At 44.3% G+C, this 17,088-nt stretch overlaps 3 protein-coding genes across 5 annotated transcripts; 1 reads left to right on the forward strand and 2 right to left on the reverse strand.

The window, feature by feature from the left end:
* Window positions 1-483: 483 nt before the first annotated feature.
* On the forward strand, window positions 484-2,868 carry LOC125536749 (peroxiredoxin-2C). Its single transcript, XM_048699995.1, has 3 exons — window positions 484-762; window positions 1,596-1,675; window positions 2,345-2,868. Exons 1-3 carry the CDS (start codon window positions 608-610, stop codon window positions 2,596-2,598), a joined length of 489 nt encoding a protein of 162 aa, XP_048555952.1. The 5' UTR covers window positions 484-607; the 3' UTR covers window positions 2,599-2,868.
* A 106-nt stretch (window positions 2,869-2,974) lies between these two features.
* On the reverse strand, window positions 2,975-5,741 carry LOC125536748 (rho guanine nucleotide exchange factor 8-like). The gene is made up of 7 exons (XM_087547442.1): window positions 5,213-5,741; window positions 5,000-5,116; window positions 4,722-4,876; window positions 4,561-4,635; window positions 4,203-4,475; window positions 3,673-3,984; window positions 2,975-3,551 (listed from the first exon to the last, which is right to left on the reverse strand). The coding sequence occupies exons 1-7, from the start codon at window positions 5,463-5,465 to the stop codon at window positions 3,171-3,173; spliced, it is 1,566 nt and encodes a 521-aa protein (XP_087403568.1). The 5' UTR covers window positions 5,466-5,741; the 3' UTR covers window positions 2,975-3,170.
* A 2,093-nt stretch (window positions 5,742-7,834) lies between these two features.
* On the reverse strand, window positions 7,835-15,596 carry LOC125536750 (protein MALE DISCOVERER 2). 3 transcript variants are annotated; one of them, XM_048699997.2, is made up of 13 exons: window positions 15,372-15,596; window positions 14,265-14,527; window positions 14,020-14,152; window positions 12,290-12,361; window positions 10,947-11,090; window positions 10,737-10,865; window positions 10,562-10,617; window positions 10,072-10,476; window positions 9,786-9,976; window positions 9,546-9,678; window positions 9,313-9,467; window positions 8,548-8,739; window positions 7,835-8,453 (listed from the first exon to the last, which is right to left on the reverse strand). In XM_048699997.2, exons 2-13 carry the CDS (start codon window positions 14,353-14,355, stop codon window positions 8,196-8,198), a joined length of 1,959 nt encoding a protein of 652 aa, XP_048555954.2. In that variant the 5' UTR covers window positions 14,356-14,527; window positions 15,372-15,596; the 3' UTR covers window positions 7,835-8,195. The 3 variants fall into 3 exon arrangements, with proteins under 3 accessions (XP_048555954.2, XP_048555953.2, XP_048555955.2); XM_048699996.2 differs by lacking the exon at window positions 15,372-15,596 and adding an exon at window positions 14,627-14,972; XM_048699998.2 differs by lacking the exon at window positions 15,372-15,596 and adding an exon at window positions 14,664-14,794.
* Window positions 15,597-17,088: the final 1,492 nt, after the last annotated feature.

Here is a 17,088-nt window from a genome sequence, read left to right on the forward strand (position 1 = left end):
GAAAAAGGAAAAAGGTCTGGCTTAACAGCAGCCCATCGTTTGTCTCATGGCTGATGCGTGTGTGAATGAGGAAGAAAAGGATGGATAAAGTAAGAGAGAGGGAGCAACATGGGACCCATATGCTGCTGCTGCTTCCGTTGGATGATATTATAGGAAGCAATGGCTTCGTACATACAAGCCTACATGGAGGGCATGAGACCACCGTATACTGATGCTTCCAGTGTTCATGCCCTTTCAAATATCTCCGGACGTTTTGATGATGCGCGTCGGAGATACGGTCTCAAGACGTTTGCAAACTCTTTTTTTGTTGATTGACGTGCGTCGGAGATGCCCCAAGATTATTTACCCAGGACTCCGTCTTTTTCTTGTTGAGCAGGGTAGGGTAGAGCATATTTGCCAGAATTTGGCGTTCACACCCGGCGACACACCCAAGGCCACCAACCGGCAAGCCAATTAACCCAATCAATTGCGATCCACTATTTATATATTCGCCTTCGATACCAATACCACATTGTTTTCTATATATCCCTTTTCAACCCCCTCCTTCCCTGTCGCCTGCCTTCCGTTCTAGACTCCTTCTCCCCTCCCCAAACCCAGAGCAAGCACCATGGCTCCGATTGGCGTGGGCAGCACCCTCCCCGACGGCCAGCTCGCGTGGTTCGACGAGAGCGACCAGATGCAGCAGGTCTCCATCCACTCCCTGGCCGCCGGCAAGAAGGTCATCCTCTTCGGCGTCCCTGGCGCCTTCACCCCCACCTGCAGGTATCTTCCTTCACCAGTACAAACAGTCGAACAGATCGAGAAAAACGAAGTGAGCGTTTGACCCCTTGTAACCGATCGATAGCGAGGCCGAATTGTTAGCGGATGGATCCAAGATTGACTTTTTCCTTCTCGCTTATAGCTGCTGCGAAACCGGCCCCTGTAAATCTAGATTTGCTTAGGAGCCAGGATCCCCTGTTCCTCCGGAATCGATTTATTTTGTACCGTAATAGCTGCAAGATTTGGCTTAACTGCCAGCTTTTCCCTGTCAAATTTCACATGTAGATTAGAATTTGTGAACCTGGACGCATCTAGCTAAGCTTCCATAAATTGATCTTTTGTGAGTGAGTGCTCTAAACCGCCTGATTTGACGGGATTTTTGGTGGAGCTTGGTCTAGTACTCTAGTAGATTGTTTTTGTTTCACTGTTTCACTGTTTCAATTTATATTTTAAGTAAGTTTGAGATATCTGAGTGGTTACTTCACTAATCACTACCCTGCGGGCAAATCAGCACTTTTTTTTCTTGTTCTTTCAGAAAACGGGATTCTGTTGCTCCTTTATCCTGTTTCGTAGACCATGGCAAATCGAATGTTTTCCATGGCAATTTTAGTTGACACTGAGGATGGCAAGTTTAGTTGGCAAGCACGGCAATTTTCTGGCAAGAAACAAACTACGGGTGGATTTTCCGTGCTTACCAGCTAAACTTGCCATGGTCAACAAATATAAATTGCCACAAAAAACACTGGATTTGCCATGGTCAAATCCTGAACGTTTGGGACTTATAGGTGTCGAAGAAAAAGCACTCATATTGTGTCTGTTATCTTCTATGAATGCAGCAATCAGCATGTACCAGGCTTCATTACTCAGGCCGAGGAGCTCAAAGCCAAGGGTGTAGATGAGATCCTGCTTGTCAGCGGTATGCTTTCTGCATTTTTTTTGTGTGTTCATTATATCATGTTGTGAAAGCAGATATTGTCTGTAATTTTTGCCGACAATTACTTTTTTTACCTGAACATGGATGGCCACATGAAAGCATATATTAGATATTTTGAGTTCTTAGTGTTCTCTGTATAATAGTAAGGTAGCTCCCTGGTACCATTGAATGACAGGTTCATATTGTTGCAGAAATATTTTGCAATACATTTCAAAGATATTTGATTGTATGTGACATGAATATTTGAAATAATAATGTGAAAACTAAAACTGAAAATATGTATGGTTTATTGTGTTTGACAATTGTATAGTTGTAAAGAATTCAGTAAATATAAATAGCATAATAGAATGAAAAATGGCATTCATAACTGCATATTGAGGTGGGCCTTTTTCTGTGCATGGTTGCATGTAGAAGTGAGCATTTCTTTCATGATGAGGTGGCATGCTTGCATGTTGAGAGAAATAGGTTAGTGGGGGCTAGGTATTTAGATATAGAAGATGTGTGAACGCAGAACGGGCCTGTAGCCTAGTTGTTGCAATTGCAATGACCTTACTATACGAATGGACACACTATCCTCATCCTATGATCTTGATTTAAAGCAGCTAGGTCCATAATTACACTTGATTAATTCACTATGCTATTGTTTTGCAGTTAATGACCCCTTTGTCATGAAAGCATGGGCGAAGACATACCCAGACAACAAGCATGTGAAGTTCCTTGCTGATGGAGCGGCAGCATACACAAAAGCACTTGGTCTTGAGCTTGATCTTACGGAGAAAGGATTGGGTCTTCGTTCGAGGCGGTTTGCTCTCCTTGCTGACGACCTCAAGGTCACCGTCGCAAACGTCGAGGAAGGTGGCCAGTTCACAATCTCTGGTGCCGAGGAGATCCTCAAGGCACTGTAGGAGCTTCAGTGCTTCGGAATCGCAGCGATCACCCAAACCTTGTGTCATATCGATGTAGTTTGAACTTGTCTGCCGAACTGCTAGTGGGAATAAATTGTCAATGTGCATTTCTTCATGTACTTTATGTGCGGTGCAAGTGACTTCAGAGTTTTCCGGTCAAATTGTTAGTTGTGTTGCAAACATTCTGAGATTGTTCAAGGAAAATGGTGTGGGTGGTATTTGTGTGAATCGTCATTACCTTGTGAAATCAACAGGCAAGTGTTTTTTTCATGGTGATGTCTTAACTGGTATGTTGGTGCAGATTACTGTTTATGTGTTTTTGTGTTATTTAGATTTTGCTGCTTAAGAAACAAGCATACCGTTGATGCTTTAGGGCGACAAAAAATGCTATGCTAATTTCATTGCAGCTCAGCTGAGACGAGAAGGAAATATACATCACTTCTTCCCCAATCTCACTTTGAGCTATTTTACAGGCGCCTCTTCTCTTCACCAGATGTCTCCCTGTCGAAGCAACGCAAACTGCCCGTCTCACCTATGAGAAAAGCTTCTTGATCCACCACCAACTGCCCGTCTCACCTATGAGAAAAGCTTCTTGATCCAGCACCAGCACCACACACGTTCACGTTCATCTCAACCTTCTCTACGTGCATAGATTTCCTCCTGCCGATACGGGGGATCTTCTTCAGCTTGCCACTGCCGGAATCCAGGCTCCTGTCCTCGAGCTCTTGCCAGCAAAATGAATCGCTGGACTTGGCCGAAGTGGCCTCCGTGGCATCGACGGCGAGAGACTCAGTGCTGTCGTCCTCTAAACTAGGCCGCCGCCTCGATTTCAAGCGCCTCGGATCCCGAGCGATGGTGTCAGCATAGAGGACGTCCTCGATCCGTGACAGAACCGCGAACGCCAAGCTCTCGAGAGCCCTGGAGTAGCTCTCCAAGATGGCAAACCCAACATCCTGAAAGAGAAGAGCACATTGAATAGGAAACAAGTACTGCAGCATGCAGCTAAAAATAAGCACTGCAGCACGTCCGGAAAGCAACTGAAACATTGCTGCTTCTCTATGTACTAAGTGGTACCTTGTTGTATTGGATCTTGCTTATTTCAAGCGATGACTGGCCAGATCCAGGGAACTTGTGCTTGAGGATGAGCAGGACGGTCTGTGCGCGCTCCTCGAATTGCTCGCGTTTCTCCAAGCTGACGCCGGGGCCCCATGACAGCTTGTTGCAGAGTTTCCTCTGCCAGATGACAACGGAGGCCTCGATTCTGTCCTTGAGATCGACGATCTTGTGTTCCGTCGATAGGTCTACGGAGTCCATGAGTCCGTTGGGGTCAAAATAATCATCGGTTATGGTTCTGTATATAGAGTCTCCGAGACTTTCCCTCCCATTCTGCAAGAGAAGCAGCCACTCTGTTTGATTAGCCTTAGAATTTCTTTCTGTCCGAAGAATTATACTACTACATTAATACTCCCTCCGATCCAAAAGAAAGTGTTGTGGCTCTAGTCCAGCTTTAGTTCAAATTTGAACTAAAGCCACACTTCTTTTTTGGATTGGAGAGAGTACTACATTTTGGGAAAATATATTGGATCTATTAGAATTAGGTGAACCTTGGGTAGAGCCTCAATGTATTCTTCTGGGATCTCCATCTGTGCAAGGACATTTGCATTGATGGCCATGGCTGCCTTGAGGACTTGCCCGACAAGGTCCTTCTGGTGCTGGAGCCACTTCCTCGACTGGTCGGACAGACCCTCGGGAGGGACTCTCACCGTTGGGATCCACCATTTCTCGCCGTCTCTCGGTGCATCACCCTTCTCGCTCTCGTTGGCGTTTTTCGACATGTACCAATACTCTTGTTCGTCCTCGAAGTTGTCAAGATACCCCTGTTCCAGATACACAAAACATCAACTTTGACTCGGGAAATTGTTGAAAAGGATCGCGGAATGAAGATCCTAAGAATTTGCGTACGAGGAGCATCGCGTCGAGTTTTCGCAAGGCGGGGATGTTCATGAGAATGTCCCTGCGTAGCTGGGTGCCCATCACCTGCATGCGTGTGATAAAAGTTGCAACGTTTGTGATGAGTGCTAGAAAAGCCTATTGGTGTTAGTGGGTGTGAGACAGTGGGTGACCTCCATGCTGGTGCCATCCTCGGACACCTGTTGCAACGGAACGAATTCGACGATGTGATCGGTGACTGACAGAAGCCAGCCGATCTCCTTCTTCCATCGCGCTTTTCGGTCGGCCGACATGGGCTCTAGGCGGCGCTGCTCCCCGAACACGGAGGCTGCAAAATCGGTTGCCCAATTTCATCATGAAGGAGGGAGGAACAATGTCATGGAGAGGGAAGGAACAGGAACAGAACAAGAGATCGACAGAGTAATGTTGCATGTACACTCGTTAACTTTACCTGCAAGGTTTGTGATGGAATTGGAGAGAGCGAGAGCCGAGGAGACACCTTTCCCGGTGCTGGACATGTCCTCCCCGAGCAGCAGCTTGGCGAATCTCTCTTTCATCAAATCCATTTCTGCATCCCAATACGGCAGCCACGTCAAAACTTATGCAACTACGAACCAACTGCCACGGCCAGCAGCCAACAACACATGGAAACCAAATATCAAACCTGAAGGCGGCCCGACGTCCCGGACGGCGTTCTTTGGCGGGAGTTCAAGGTGCCGTCCCCGCGCGGCCCTGGACCCGTGGCTCCTCGACAGCTTCGGCATCGGCGGCAGTGGCGCGACGACGGCCTCCGCTTCCTCGTCCATGCTCCGCCTGCCGCTGGTGCTGCACTGCGAGGACAATGACGACGACGACGACCGCAGCAACCGGGAGGAGGAGGAGGAGAAGGATGACGAGAGGGACGGACTGAACGTCATGACCCGGCAACTCGGTAGGAATCCGTCGAGGCTCTGTTCAGGGTGTGGCGAGATCGAGGCACGCAGGTATGAGGGAAGCTGGGCCGCTCGACTGGTGCACGGGCGTTTGTGTTCGACGGGGTTTGGTTTTTGACGAGGACGCCGGCCGCTTCGCCGGCCTGCATGCGGGGGAAGGCCTTGGATGGTGTTGCGACCTTGTGTGTGGCCTCTCCCCCGACGTACGACCGGCTGAAGCGTGTGCGCGCGAGTGTGGCTGGTTGGCTGCCTTCTCCCGTCGCGGTGGGGGCCGTGGTTTTGTTGGGGAGCGAGCCAAAGATGGCATGGCCGATCATCGATGCGCCATTGTTTGGCCACACCAAATATAAGCAACATACTATTTTTTCCTCCCTTAGATGTAGGCAGTGTGCATGCCTTCTTTTGCCTTGATTGTTTTCTTTCTTTCTTTCTTTCTTTTCTAAAAAAAGGAGGTTGAAACTGTTAGATCTAAAGTGTGGTTACACTAATCATGAACATGATCTCACCATGTCTACAACACCTACTGACATAAACAGAGAGGGTTTAGTGGTGCAATACTAGTCATGGAGGTCGACATGATCACCTGCTCGTTGCAAGCAAGGTTGAGCGAAGGTGTGGTCGACGTAGTCAATCTCCTGGACATTCTAATCACCACAGGCCGCCGCCGGCATTGTCTAGGAACGACAGTGTGTAGGCTAGAATTACCCGTCGCTGGAGCGCCCCCTTGGATCGGATATGGTTTTTGAGAATGCGGGGGAGAAGAGTGAGCCGTACTTGAATTGAGAGTAGTGCAGGTGATTAGCTCTCTCCCTTTATTAAGTAGCGTTGGTGACAGGGGACCTAAACCATAATTTGGTTTAGGTGCCCCAGCCCAAGGCGCATCAGTTAGGGTGGAGAGGCACGTACATTAGTGCGTAGCCCCTCCCATGTAACGTTGTTTTTGGACTTGTTTAATCTGTTAGATCAAACCAACATTCTACCCCTTGATCGTTACGCTTAACTGCATTCACCCATTCCTCATTAAAATGATATATCAAAGTGAAGTGTTTCTTTAGGGTTGGCCCCCCTCCGGTTTAGGCGTTATACAGACTCTACATGTTTCTTGTATTTTGCCTCTTTTTTTTTGTTTTTATGAGAGGACCTTGTTTGGTTGTGTGCATCTTAGTTATGCAGAGGCCGGGTGTAATGCTTAAACCTTTTAAGTAATAAAGCGCCCCTTATTGAAAATCAAAGTGAAGTGTTACAACAACTCACAAAACGCCATAGAAACTCAACACTTATAGAATAGAAATATATGAACCAATGCAATTCATAACAACTTTATTGTTGTCTCTAGGACATATTTCCAACAGCTGGTGGTGATGCCGACGATGATGTTGGGAGTGCATGATTGGATTGTGGTTTGATGATGGCTTATGATGCACCATGTGCTGGTTTTTTGAAATGAACTTGTTGAATTCGGTGCCTTTTGGCTAAATGTGTTTATGTTAGTTATTTGTTGGATTGGATGAAGTATGTTTATGTTCGTAGTTGAATTATGATGTGGTGCATTTGAATTGTTTAAGTTTTTGTTGAAATGTGATGCATTTGTTTGGAATGTTTGTGCAAACGTTTGAAAGAAATAGCAAAAGATTTTTTATAGGATTAAGTTTTGAGGGAATGACCAGGTGCACAACAGTTTAATCTTTCAATTTTAGGGGATTAAAGGAGAGGGGGGGGGGGAGGGGGGTCTAGGGGATTAAAGCATACGACAAGGGCTAGAGATGCTCTAACTTGTCCAGGTTAACACTGTGTCGAAATGTTTCCAGACGTCGTGCCGCAAGAGACTCCATAAAGCCAAACATACCACACATCTAGAAGCTTTTGTGCACCCTCTCGCGAACAAAGTGATAATCCACCTTATTATATTTTGTCCTCGCATGGAACAAGGATTAGTGGAGAGGTACGTAGCTTCAATATTATCACACCACAAACAAGCAGCTGTTGGCTACTGCACACCCAATTCACCAAGCATTTGCATTTGCAAGGTTTCATATTCAGCTTTATGTACTTGGCCGAGAACAGTAGCCTGTCATCAGGACATCCCGCCCTAAAAGAAGGCACTGACCGAAGTAGACTCGGATCTGATACGAAGACCAAGAGAAATAGTGCCTCTCAAATACCCTCTCCGTTCCAAAATATTTGTCGTGGTTTTAGTTCAAAACCTGACACTGTCAGCCACCATTTGTGGTGTTACAGATAATTAAAGCGGCCCTTTCCCAGAATTATGGTATTTCTATATATGAAGTAGTACTTGGGAAACGAGAAATGAGTACAAAGTACTACCAGTCTAACAAAGAGGACTGTATAGTCCATTCACCATACCAATTGCTGTCTCTTCCTTTAAAAAAAATAAAGAATATTTCTGTAAACCCCATGGTACATTACACAATCACGCATTTCCTGATTACAATCCATTCTAGGATGACCTGAATCATTGTACATTCACAGTTTCACACCATCACCATGTACATTCACCAGACAGAGAAAACTCAAGAAGAAACAAGAATAACCCGGAAATTTTGATTTTATGAGGCGGGGGAGGAGGTACCACGCATATACACCGAAATCGCCAGAAAAGCAGAAACTCGCAACAAAGATGTACAAGATTGCAAGACAGTACGCACAGGACCTCAGTGTTGCTGCAAGAACCATACCATATCAACATGTTTCTTCCTAGGATTCAACTGAAAGTATCTCAAGCTCTGCCCACCAAAGCGGAGATAACCTCGGCGTTGCTGCCTCTGGTGAAATCGCTAGCACTTCTCGCAATTTAGTGGTGACCTCTCTCATACTTGGTCTCTTTTTCGGATCGCTCTGGATGCAGTCCTCAATCAACTCGCAAATGATATCTAGATCGTTTTCTTTGTGAGTCGTCAAGGTAGGGTCAAGCAAACAGGATATACTCCGGTCATCCTTAATGCACTCCATAGCCTGTGAGAAAAAAATATGACATATATTGTTACTTCTATATGCCATTTTTGTGTATTATGTAAGTTTAAGTATTCAGTGTCTTTGTCATGCTTACTAAGTTCGCAAGAGAGCCCTCGTGTTCAGAATCTGGAGGCTTTCCTGACATGATTTCCAGCATGAGTAGACCAAAACTACATACATTCCCAGCTGGATCAGCACGTATTGGCTCATGGTGTTCACTGGCGTCGTCATTCTTGGGCATCTTTTCTTTGGAAATTACTTCTTGCCAAACACTCATGTCGGCTATCTGTGAAAAGGCTCGGTTTTAGGAGCAGAAACATAATATGGTGTCCTCATGCCTGATCTTATTACAATTTGTTCAAAATTAACTCTAATACAAAGAGCGCACATGCACACCCCAGAAAAAAAATCATATGAACTGGACGGTACTTCACCTTGTTTAGTTGCAGGGGTTTAGAACAAGTTGCATGTAATTTATGTTTGTCTTTTTTTTGCATAATGTCCAGAAAAGGGGTTTAGAATGATGAAGTAACAGTTGTGTGCTTTAATTTCTTCTTTTGATATTACCAGAAATTTGTCTACAAATACAGTTCTCGTTTGGCACCCATCATTTCATTTCATTTCATTTGGCAAGTGGAATGACAGGGTTATGGATAGGAATTGACATAACGTCCAATAGGCATTTGCTGCAATTCCAAATGAATGACATGTCCAATTCCATGATAGCCAAACAGGTTGGGTATGGAATCACAAATGAATTCCATGATTCCGGCTCAAAATGATGGCTACCAAACGACCTCTTATGGAATTTCCTTTGAATATCAAATAAATAGAAGTTGTGAAATTCATAATCATGTACCTTTGCAGCTCCATCCTCGGATAACAATATGGCACTTGACTGTAGCTCAGAGTGTGTTATACAAGGCTTGAGCTCATGCATGTACTGCATGCAGTATGCTACTCCCATAATTATTCTCATCCTACCATTCCAATCAATATGATCAAATCCCTCAACTGCAAAAGGCAAAGCAAAACATTTTAATTTGAGCACAAAGACTAAAAAGGAAGCATTCTGACAGTAGGAGCTCTTACCGTGGAGATGCTCATAGAGTGTCCCATTGGCTGCGTATTCTAACACCATCATCCTCATGAAAGGCTCCTCCTCCTCGCAGTACCCAAGCAAGTTGATGAAGTTCTTATGATTAATTCTTGAGAGCGAGTCTATCTATGTGTTCAAAAAAACAAGTTAGAAGAAATTGTTTTGTTTCAGACCCACATTGCAAATTGTAGCAACAGCATGGGCTATTCCTCTTATAAGTGACACTGAATTACCTTTTTCCGGAATCTCCCCTCGGAATGCTTTGACCAATCTTTGCTGGACGCAAGCACAGTTGATACAACTGCTATCTCAACTCCACTTGATAAGGTTCCCTTGTAAACAGTGTAGTGTGGATAGGTTGCCACAATGTTACTGAAGTCCTCACAAGCACCTTCCAGCTCTGAGCGTTGCAGCTTGGGTACTCCTGCGGTACATCAGGAGAGCAAAACTTGTCAAAGATGCCCAAGTAAGAGGCAAAATCAAGCAGGCCTTTTACAAGATAGCAAACAGAATGTTTACCTGTCACAAATGCCTTCTGCAGCTGGCCACTGAGTCCAGTCTTCCATGGACCTATTGTTGCCACCGACTTATTGCGGCATAGCAAAAGCATGCATGCAATGATAATAAGCAACAGAGCAATTGATGGAATCAGAATTGCATACAACCACTTCATAGATCTTGTTGACCCTGCTTCCGAAGGAGTATCAGGAGACTTGGGTGGAGTAACTGGAGGATTTACAGCAGGTGCGGGTGCTTTGGGACTAAATGCTGAAAACGATCCACTCCCCGTAGAAGGAACAGGAACCGAGGGTGGAAGAGGAGCATTTGTGAAAGGAGGCGCAGCAAGATTGCTATCCTGAAGTAGTCTGCGCCTACTAACCTGTGCAGCTGGGTTTCTTGCTGCAATTTGTGTAGGAAGACGTGCTGGGGAAAGTAAGAAGGCATGTTATGGTACCAGCTGATGTATTTAAGAGCAAAACTGAACTTGCATAGCAGTACCCTAGCTTACCGTTGAGATTGCTAGTGTCTTTTTTTTTCTCCTCTGTGGAAGAACCAGACTTGAACCTACAAAGGTCCATATTCAAAAACTGCTATCATCAGCTGATAAATCCTTTTCCTAAATAGGTTATAGAAAAAAATGATGATAACTAAACGAGAATTGATGAAAATCCTAGTTTCCTTACCCATCATCAGCTCTTTGATTCAAATTACCCCTCCCGAGATGATCATAGATGTCAAAATCAGCTTCCTGATCAAAGTTCCCATGGGAATTTTGGACTACGGGCCACTGAAATCTGTTGTTGGAAAGCAATCTGTCGAACAAGAGACATCGTATCATGAAATTTGGCTTGTTGATCAAACATTTCACAATGTTAATCAGTCAGATGACCTACAAATGCTTAAGTGATGCAATTTCTGCTATCTTCTGTGGAACTTCCCCAGTCAAGTTGTTATAACTTAGGTCCAATATCTCCAACGTTGCGAGTGCACCAATTTCCTTAGGTATCAGTCCACTAAACAAATTGTTGGATAATATACTGCAAGAAGACACAACAAGAAATCAAAACATTGTAATGGTTGCAGCAAATGTTATAGTCGCATGCAAAGTAAAATTAGAATATCACAAGTTGCAAAAAGCAGTTTGTTAAGGAACAAGTGCTTGATTGACAGATGGGCGTCTTTTATGCTACTGAGTAAAATCGACATGACAGAGATTTCTGTGATTTTGTCTCATATTTGATCCGCAGAGGTAAGCTGATATGCACACATTATTTATTCTACCCTCCGTTCCACAATGTAGTGCGTATAGATTTTTCTCTTTAAGGGAAAGTAGTGGCTGAACCCCACCTCGGTGCTCCCACGGTGCACCCACGCAAGAAAATATACCAAAAAATTTCGAAAAATCTGAAACTTTGTGGAAAGGATCATCAACAAATGTTAGAGAGGCTTGCCAAGTTTGTTGGTCAAATGACATCCGAGGAGCTCTATACAAAAAAGACAAAATTACAAATTTTTGTCAAACAGTGCACGTACATTTTGAGTAATTTTGAGCAATTTTGTCTTTTTTGTATAGAGCTCCTCGGATGTCATTTGACCACGAAAATTTGCAAGCCTCTCTAAAATTTGTTGATGATCATTCCCACAAAGTTTCAGATTTTTTCAAAATGTTTTGGTATGTTTTCTTGTGTGGGTGCATCTTGGGTGCACCAAGGGTGGGTGTAGAAAAACCACTATTTTTTTAAAGTAAAACTTTACAAACTTTGACCAAGTTTGTAGAGAAAAAGATATACATCTAGAATACCAAATGCATATCATTAGAGATACAACACAAGATGTATTTTCATATTATATATATTTGGTATTGTAGTTCTAAAAGGTTTTCTTTATAAACTTGGTCAAAGTTTGACTTACCAGAAAATCTATATACACTACATTATGGAACGGAGGGAGTATAAAGGATGGAACCTAACAATCGTCGGTTGGTTAGATATATACACTTGAAATGTCTTAACTGATGGTTGGTTGACATTTTTTAAGCAAATTGACTTTGTTTAGATACTCATATCCAGCAGGAAACTTATGAAGGCAAGACAAAGCAGCAACCATTACAGAATTACCTATTTATCTCCTTATTATATTGCAAAGAGATAGATTAGCGAAAGTACCAATATATTGTTGTCCATGCTAAGCAATTTATATTTGTTGTGAAAGCATAAATAAAAAACTGTATACTTACAGAGCCTGCAGATGACCAAGACTTCCTAATTCTGAACCCAGGGTACCTCTTAATGAGAGATCTTTTAGGTTCCTGCAAGAGTATAGTTCACAGTAAGTACAATCCTTAAGATGATAAATCAAGTCAGAACCCATGAAAAATACTGAAATAGAACAACAGTGGTCACCAAATGCAATCTCTTAAATATTTATTTGGTAAAGTTGTGGTACCCCGCAGGAATTAAAAGATAATCTTGAATGCAAAACAAAATCATCTTGAATAACACCGGATTCTATTTAAACATTCTATGAAGGAGGGCTGCCATAAACCTTTCATCTAAAATATGAAAACAAGTAGCGATGATGTGGTAAATGCTTCATAATTAACTGAGTAGAAAACAAACAATTTCCTTGATAAGGTAAACTTCTAGATGAGGTGGTTGGTGTATGGAAGTCAACTTGGCACCAGAGCAACATATCCTGAGGGGTTCTGGCCATCATGTTTCGCTTACATGAAAATGCTCATATATCTAGTTCGGTGGTAAGATCAAGCGAGCACATTTCTTAGCCTGGTTAAAACTAGGTATCAGGGTCTGCAGAAGTATGACAAGAAATGCCACCTTTGCTTTCAAACAAGTATCATCTCTCTCTTTCCCGCTCTCTTTTTGCAACATGGGCACGGTACTGAAGAAGATGAAGGCGGAGGCAGGGGCAGACAGACAGCGGCATGCCTTAAAATATAGGCTGCACAAACCACTGTGAGGAATTTTTCTAGTGTTCCTTCTTTTTTCGGGGACTGCAATTTCTTTTCTTTTTTTGCTCAACTTGGCGGTATCATCGTATAAACATTGATTCTCTTCATAATGAAAAGATGTGAAGAACTTTTGCATCTTCTCCAAATAATAGGAGGTAAAATCTTGGAGACTGGTCGCACGCGAAAATCTAGGCTATACTACTTAGCTGTAGCGACTTGTTCGTGTTGGTGAAATGAACACGTAGTTCTAATAACCAGATTTCTGATTGTGTTAAAGCTTCATATAAGCTTGTGAAATGGCTTCTAGCTACCAAAGAAAACATTTTCTGGGAATTTGCGAACAATGCATCCATGGTAAATTCAAGATAGGCAAGAAAAAAAATCCTTGAGAGTTGCTCCTTATTCAGCCCAAAGAAGTATATTTTAGGAGTACTAATTTTTCAAGAGTATATATTCAGTATTTACCAAAGAAACCAGAGTTGGCCATTTATGTATAATATTTCATTTTCCTTATTCAGCCCAAAAAAGGTACTCCTAAAAATGAAATACTTTAGGAGTACTAATTTTTCTAACTAATAGAAAAGCAAAATACGAATGCACTCCTAAAATCCTTCATAATATCTAGTCCATTGAAGATTGAGTCTCTAACTCTCTATGCTCAAGTCTACCTTCTCTGAATTGCTACACAAAGTGGAGACATGCTTGTGTTGGCAGTAACTCAATAGCCTCAATTGATGCACTTAGTACTCAAGAAAGTCAAACCACGATAACTGTGAAGGAGAAAACTAGGAATAAAAGGGGCAGTTGCCGATGCAGCATCCATTTTACAACAAATCAACTAAAACTACTCTTGATTCGTGAAGAGAGAAAGATACAGTCAAATGGAAGACCCGTTAAACAGAAGATGAACTGCATTTCCATTTTCCAAATGCGTAAGACTCATGAGCCACTACTAAACATTGAGGAGAAGAAAACAAAGAGGAAATCATCCAACTCACAGCATCACAACCCTGTCATCGGCGCAGCGGACGCCGTTCCAACCGCAAGGGTCGGCGTCCCGCGCGCTCCAGCCTGCCATGGCGCCATGCGGATCCTCCTGCACCCTCGACTGGAACTTGAGCAGCGCTGAGCCTGCAGCACCAACACCAAAAGACCCAATCGATCAGCCACACCAGAACCCCAAGAGCTCAACCCCCAAAAGCACCAAAAAAGAAAACAACACCGGCGAGCTGCCTGCCCCTACCTTCAAGGTTGATAGCGGAGCAGCCACAGCCGACGCAGTGAAGCGCCAGCGCGACGACCGCGCAGTAGAGCAGCGCGTCCATCTCCCACATTTCCGCAGGCGCGCGGCGGCTCACATGATCCTCTTGGCGAGCCTCTTGAGCAGCCTGGAGTGCATGGTTAGGCGCGAGGGGCGCCCATGGCGTGGCGCGGCGCCTACCTTTTACCCTTGTTGGCACGGCAGCAGAGCAAAGCCTGACGACACGCTCCCGCTCCTGCGGCCGCCTGCAAGAAAGGCACAGACAGAAAACAGCTCACAAACGTGGGGGGAGCAGAGGAAGCTTGCGTCGCTCGAAAAGCAAAGGAGCGGCTTTGGCTTTTTGCCTGGCGATGGCGATTCGCCTCTGCCAATTTCGCTTACGCCGCACGCGATTCGAGCCGGGGAGATGGAGAAGACGAGGGGAGGAAGACGGAGGCGGGGAGAGGGAAACAGCGGTCGTCCGTTCTGGGAGGAACAAGTAGTAGTAGCCGGAGAAAATCAACAAGGACAACACAGCTAGAGCTAGAGAGAAAAAATACACTAGTACTCGTAGTATAATATTCAGAGCAGCAGACAAGGGAAGATAGTAAATTTTTAATGGCGCTTCAATCCCCCAATGTCTAAGATTGCGTTTTCTTGGAGGAAAAATGGGGCGGAAGAATTCCACGGCCATCTGTCAGACGATTCCGCGCTGGGATACCGGGTCGGGATTAAAGAATCGGACAGGACGGTCGCTGTCGAGGGCCATGACAGGGGCTCCGCAGCCCACGCGAGGAGCCTCGTCGTCGCCGGCGACGGGCTCGACGCCTAGCCTTTTTTAAAATTGCAGAAATCCTTTCGTGCTCATCATCACAGATGTCAATAATTTATGCTCCCACCCTATTTGACATTTTTATAAACCAATTGCAATCAGGCATCCTCGGCGACGCCAAATGCGATTGCAGCAAAAATCGCCTCCTTCTTTTCTCTCGCTGCTGAGGGTACTTAACATTAAACCAGCCAGGTCGGGAATCTCGAAGGTTGATACAGCGAAATGCTTTTAAACGGAGTAAAATTCAGAGGGAGTCAGCGGAAGCCTCCTGGCCTTACCCGCTTTTAAATGGAGAAACGAACAGGAGGATGGTCGGCGTTCGCCGGTCTGAGGCCTCCCTCCCCTCCCGGGGAGATCCTCCAAGGGGGTGACGGTGACGGTGGCCGGCGGCGGGCGCGAAAGAGAGAGGGGGTGGACGGAGGAGGAGACGTGCGGTGGGCCCGCGCCGGGACAGGTGGGACGCGCAAAGGAAGGAGGGCGAAATTTTTTAGTTGGAATGATTTTTGTCGATTACACTATTGATGACCGGCTCGGGCCTAGCTGTCCGCCAGTATCCTTGTTATCTTTCTTTCTTTCGTTCTTGTCCATCTCTTTGCTTCCCAGATTATTATTCGCGTCCTGTCTGTTTGTTGGCTCCCACGTTGTGCGTCGTTGCCTCTTGTCGTGCGCGCCAGTCTCCAGCCTGCCTGTCTCCAACCCACTGCTATCTCGTCGATAGTACTCCCTTCACTTCAAAATATAATGTGCCTGCGCTTTTCAAGATTCAACTTTGATCATAAATTTAATCAACGAGACCAACTGCGGCGGAAGAAAAAATTATATAATTGAAAACTTTTTTCGAATACGAATTCACTGATATAATTTTTGCCCCCGCCGCAACCGGTCTTGATAGTTAAATTTACAGTCAAAGTTGAAGCACGTGGATAGAGAAAGCACTACATTGTGAAATGGAGGGAGTACTCCTATCCGGTAAGGTGAATGGAAGTACAGAGTATCCAGGCAATTGTATCTTAATATATTTTTATTAATTTTGCGGAAAAGACTTTCAGCCTGTTGTGACATTATAGAGACACTAGGACCAAAAATGCGTTTTGGAGGCCGAGCTCCATGAAGGCCTCCAAAAGCATTTTTCAAATTTCATCAAAATTCATATTTCTAGATTTCAAAAAATCATATAAAAAAATACACATGTAGATGAAGGCATGATGTACATGTGTGTAAATTTTCAGGACAAAATACGTTGAAATGAGGGTTGTGTAAAAAAGACAAATATGAGGCTTTTTAACACATGATACTATTCATCCTCAAGATTAATGAATTTGTCGCTTTTACAGACATACACATTTCACCTTTGTATGCTTACATTTTTTTCAGATGTTTTTGAAACCAAAAAAATTGAATTTTGAATTTTTCAAAAAATAAAGGGCTACATGGAGCTCAGCCTCCAAAACGCCTCACTCCACTAGGACAAGCTAATTATGTTTCTGTTTATTGAAAGGCTCAGACATAGCTTAGAGTTCCATCTCCGGTGGCTCTAGAGCCATCGAGGCACGGTGGACCCCGTGTCGAAGTTTTTTAGGTGTTTTGTGAGTTTGTTTATGGTTTGTTTCCTACTCAAGAAGACATGGTGGTGACGGCTCCTTGAAGGAGAAATAAGATTCTCACTGTCTAGTCCCCGTTTCAGTGATGTGTGTAACATCATCGGAGGGCGTATGGAGGTGTATCTATGGCGGATCTCGCAGGATTCGGTCGGTGATGGTCTTCGATGGATCTCCTTGGATCCAGTTTTTGTTCATCTTCGTCCGTGTGTCTACAAGTTAGATCCTTTCGATACTTATTTCTCTTCATCGGCGGCGGTTGTTGTTTTGATGTGTAGGTCCTATGGGGCTTTAGCACGGTGACTTTTTGACTGTTTACTACAACAAGTTTGGCCTGACTTCGGCGAGGGAGCGGCAATGTCGGCAGCGCGCCTTCAACTCACTCCAGTGCTTGTAG

The sequence above is a fragment of the Triticum urartu genome, chromosome 3A (genome assembly GCF_056163025.1).
Source record: "Triticum urartu cultivar PI428250 chromosome 3A, HENAU_Tu73, whole genome shotgun sequence".
NCBI lineage: Eukaryota > Viridiplantae > Streptophyta > Magnoliopsida > Poales > Poaceae > Triticum > Triticum urartu.

Excerpts from the sequence above, each read along its gene's own strand:
- LOC125536750 (XM_048699996.2), bottom strand. The coding sequence starts at position 14,955 with ATGGCCGTGGAATTCTTCCGCCCCATTTTTCCTCCAAGAAAACGCAAT. Across the intron at positions 9,977-10,071 it reads GCAGAAGGCATTTGTGACAG|GAGTACCCAAGCTGCAACGC; the intron begins GTAAACATTCTG and ends GATGTACCGCAG. Across the intron at positions 8,740-9,312 it reads CCGAGGATGGAGCTGCAAAG|ATAGCCGACATGAGTGTTTG; the intron begins GTACATGATTAT and ends GCCTTTTCACAG.
- LOC125536748 (XM_087547442.1), bottom strand. The coding sequence starts at position 5,465 with ATGACGTTCAGTCCGTCCCTCTCGTCATCCTTCTCCTCCTCCTCCTCC. Across the intron at positions 4,476-4,560 it reads AACTCGACGCGATGCTCCTC|GGGTATCTTGACAACTTCGA; the intron begins GTACGCAAATTC and ends TATCTGGAACAG. Across the intron at positions 3,985-4,202 it reads ACATTGAGGCTCTACCCAAG|AATGGGAGGGAAAGTCTCGG; the intron begins GTTCACCTAATT and ends CTTCTCTTGCAG.
- LOC125536749 (XM_048699995.1), top strand. The coding sequence starts at position 608 with ATGGCTCCGATTGGCGTGGGCAGCACCCTCCCCGACGGCCAGCTCGCG. Across the intron at positions 763-1,595 it reads GCCTTCACCCCCACCTGCAG|CAATCAGCATGTACCAGGCT; the intron begins GTATCTTCCTTC and ends CTATGAATGCAG. Across the intron at positions 1,676-2,344 it reads TGAGATCCTGCTTGTCAGCG|TTAATGACCCCTTTGTCATG; the intron begins GTATGCTTTCTG and ends ATTGTTTTGCAG.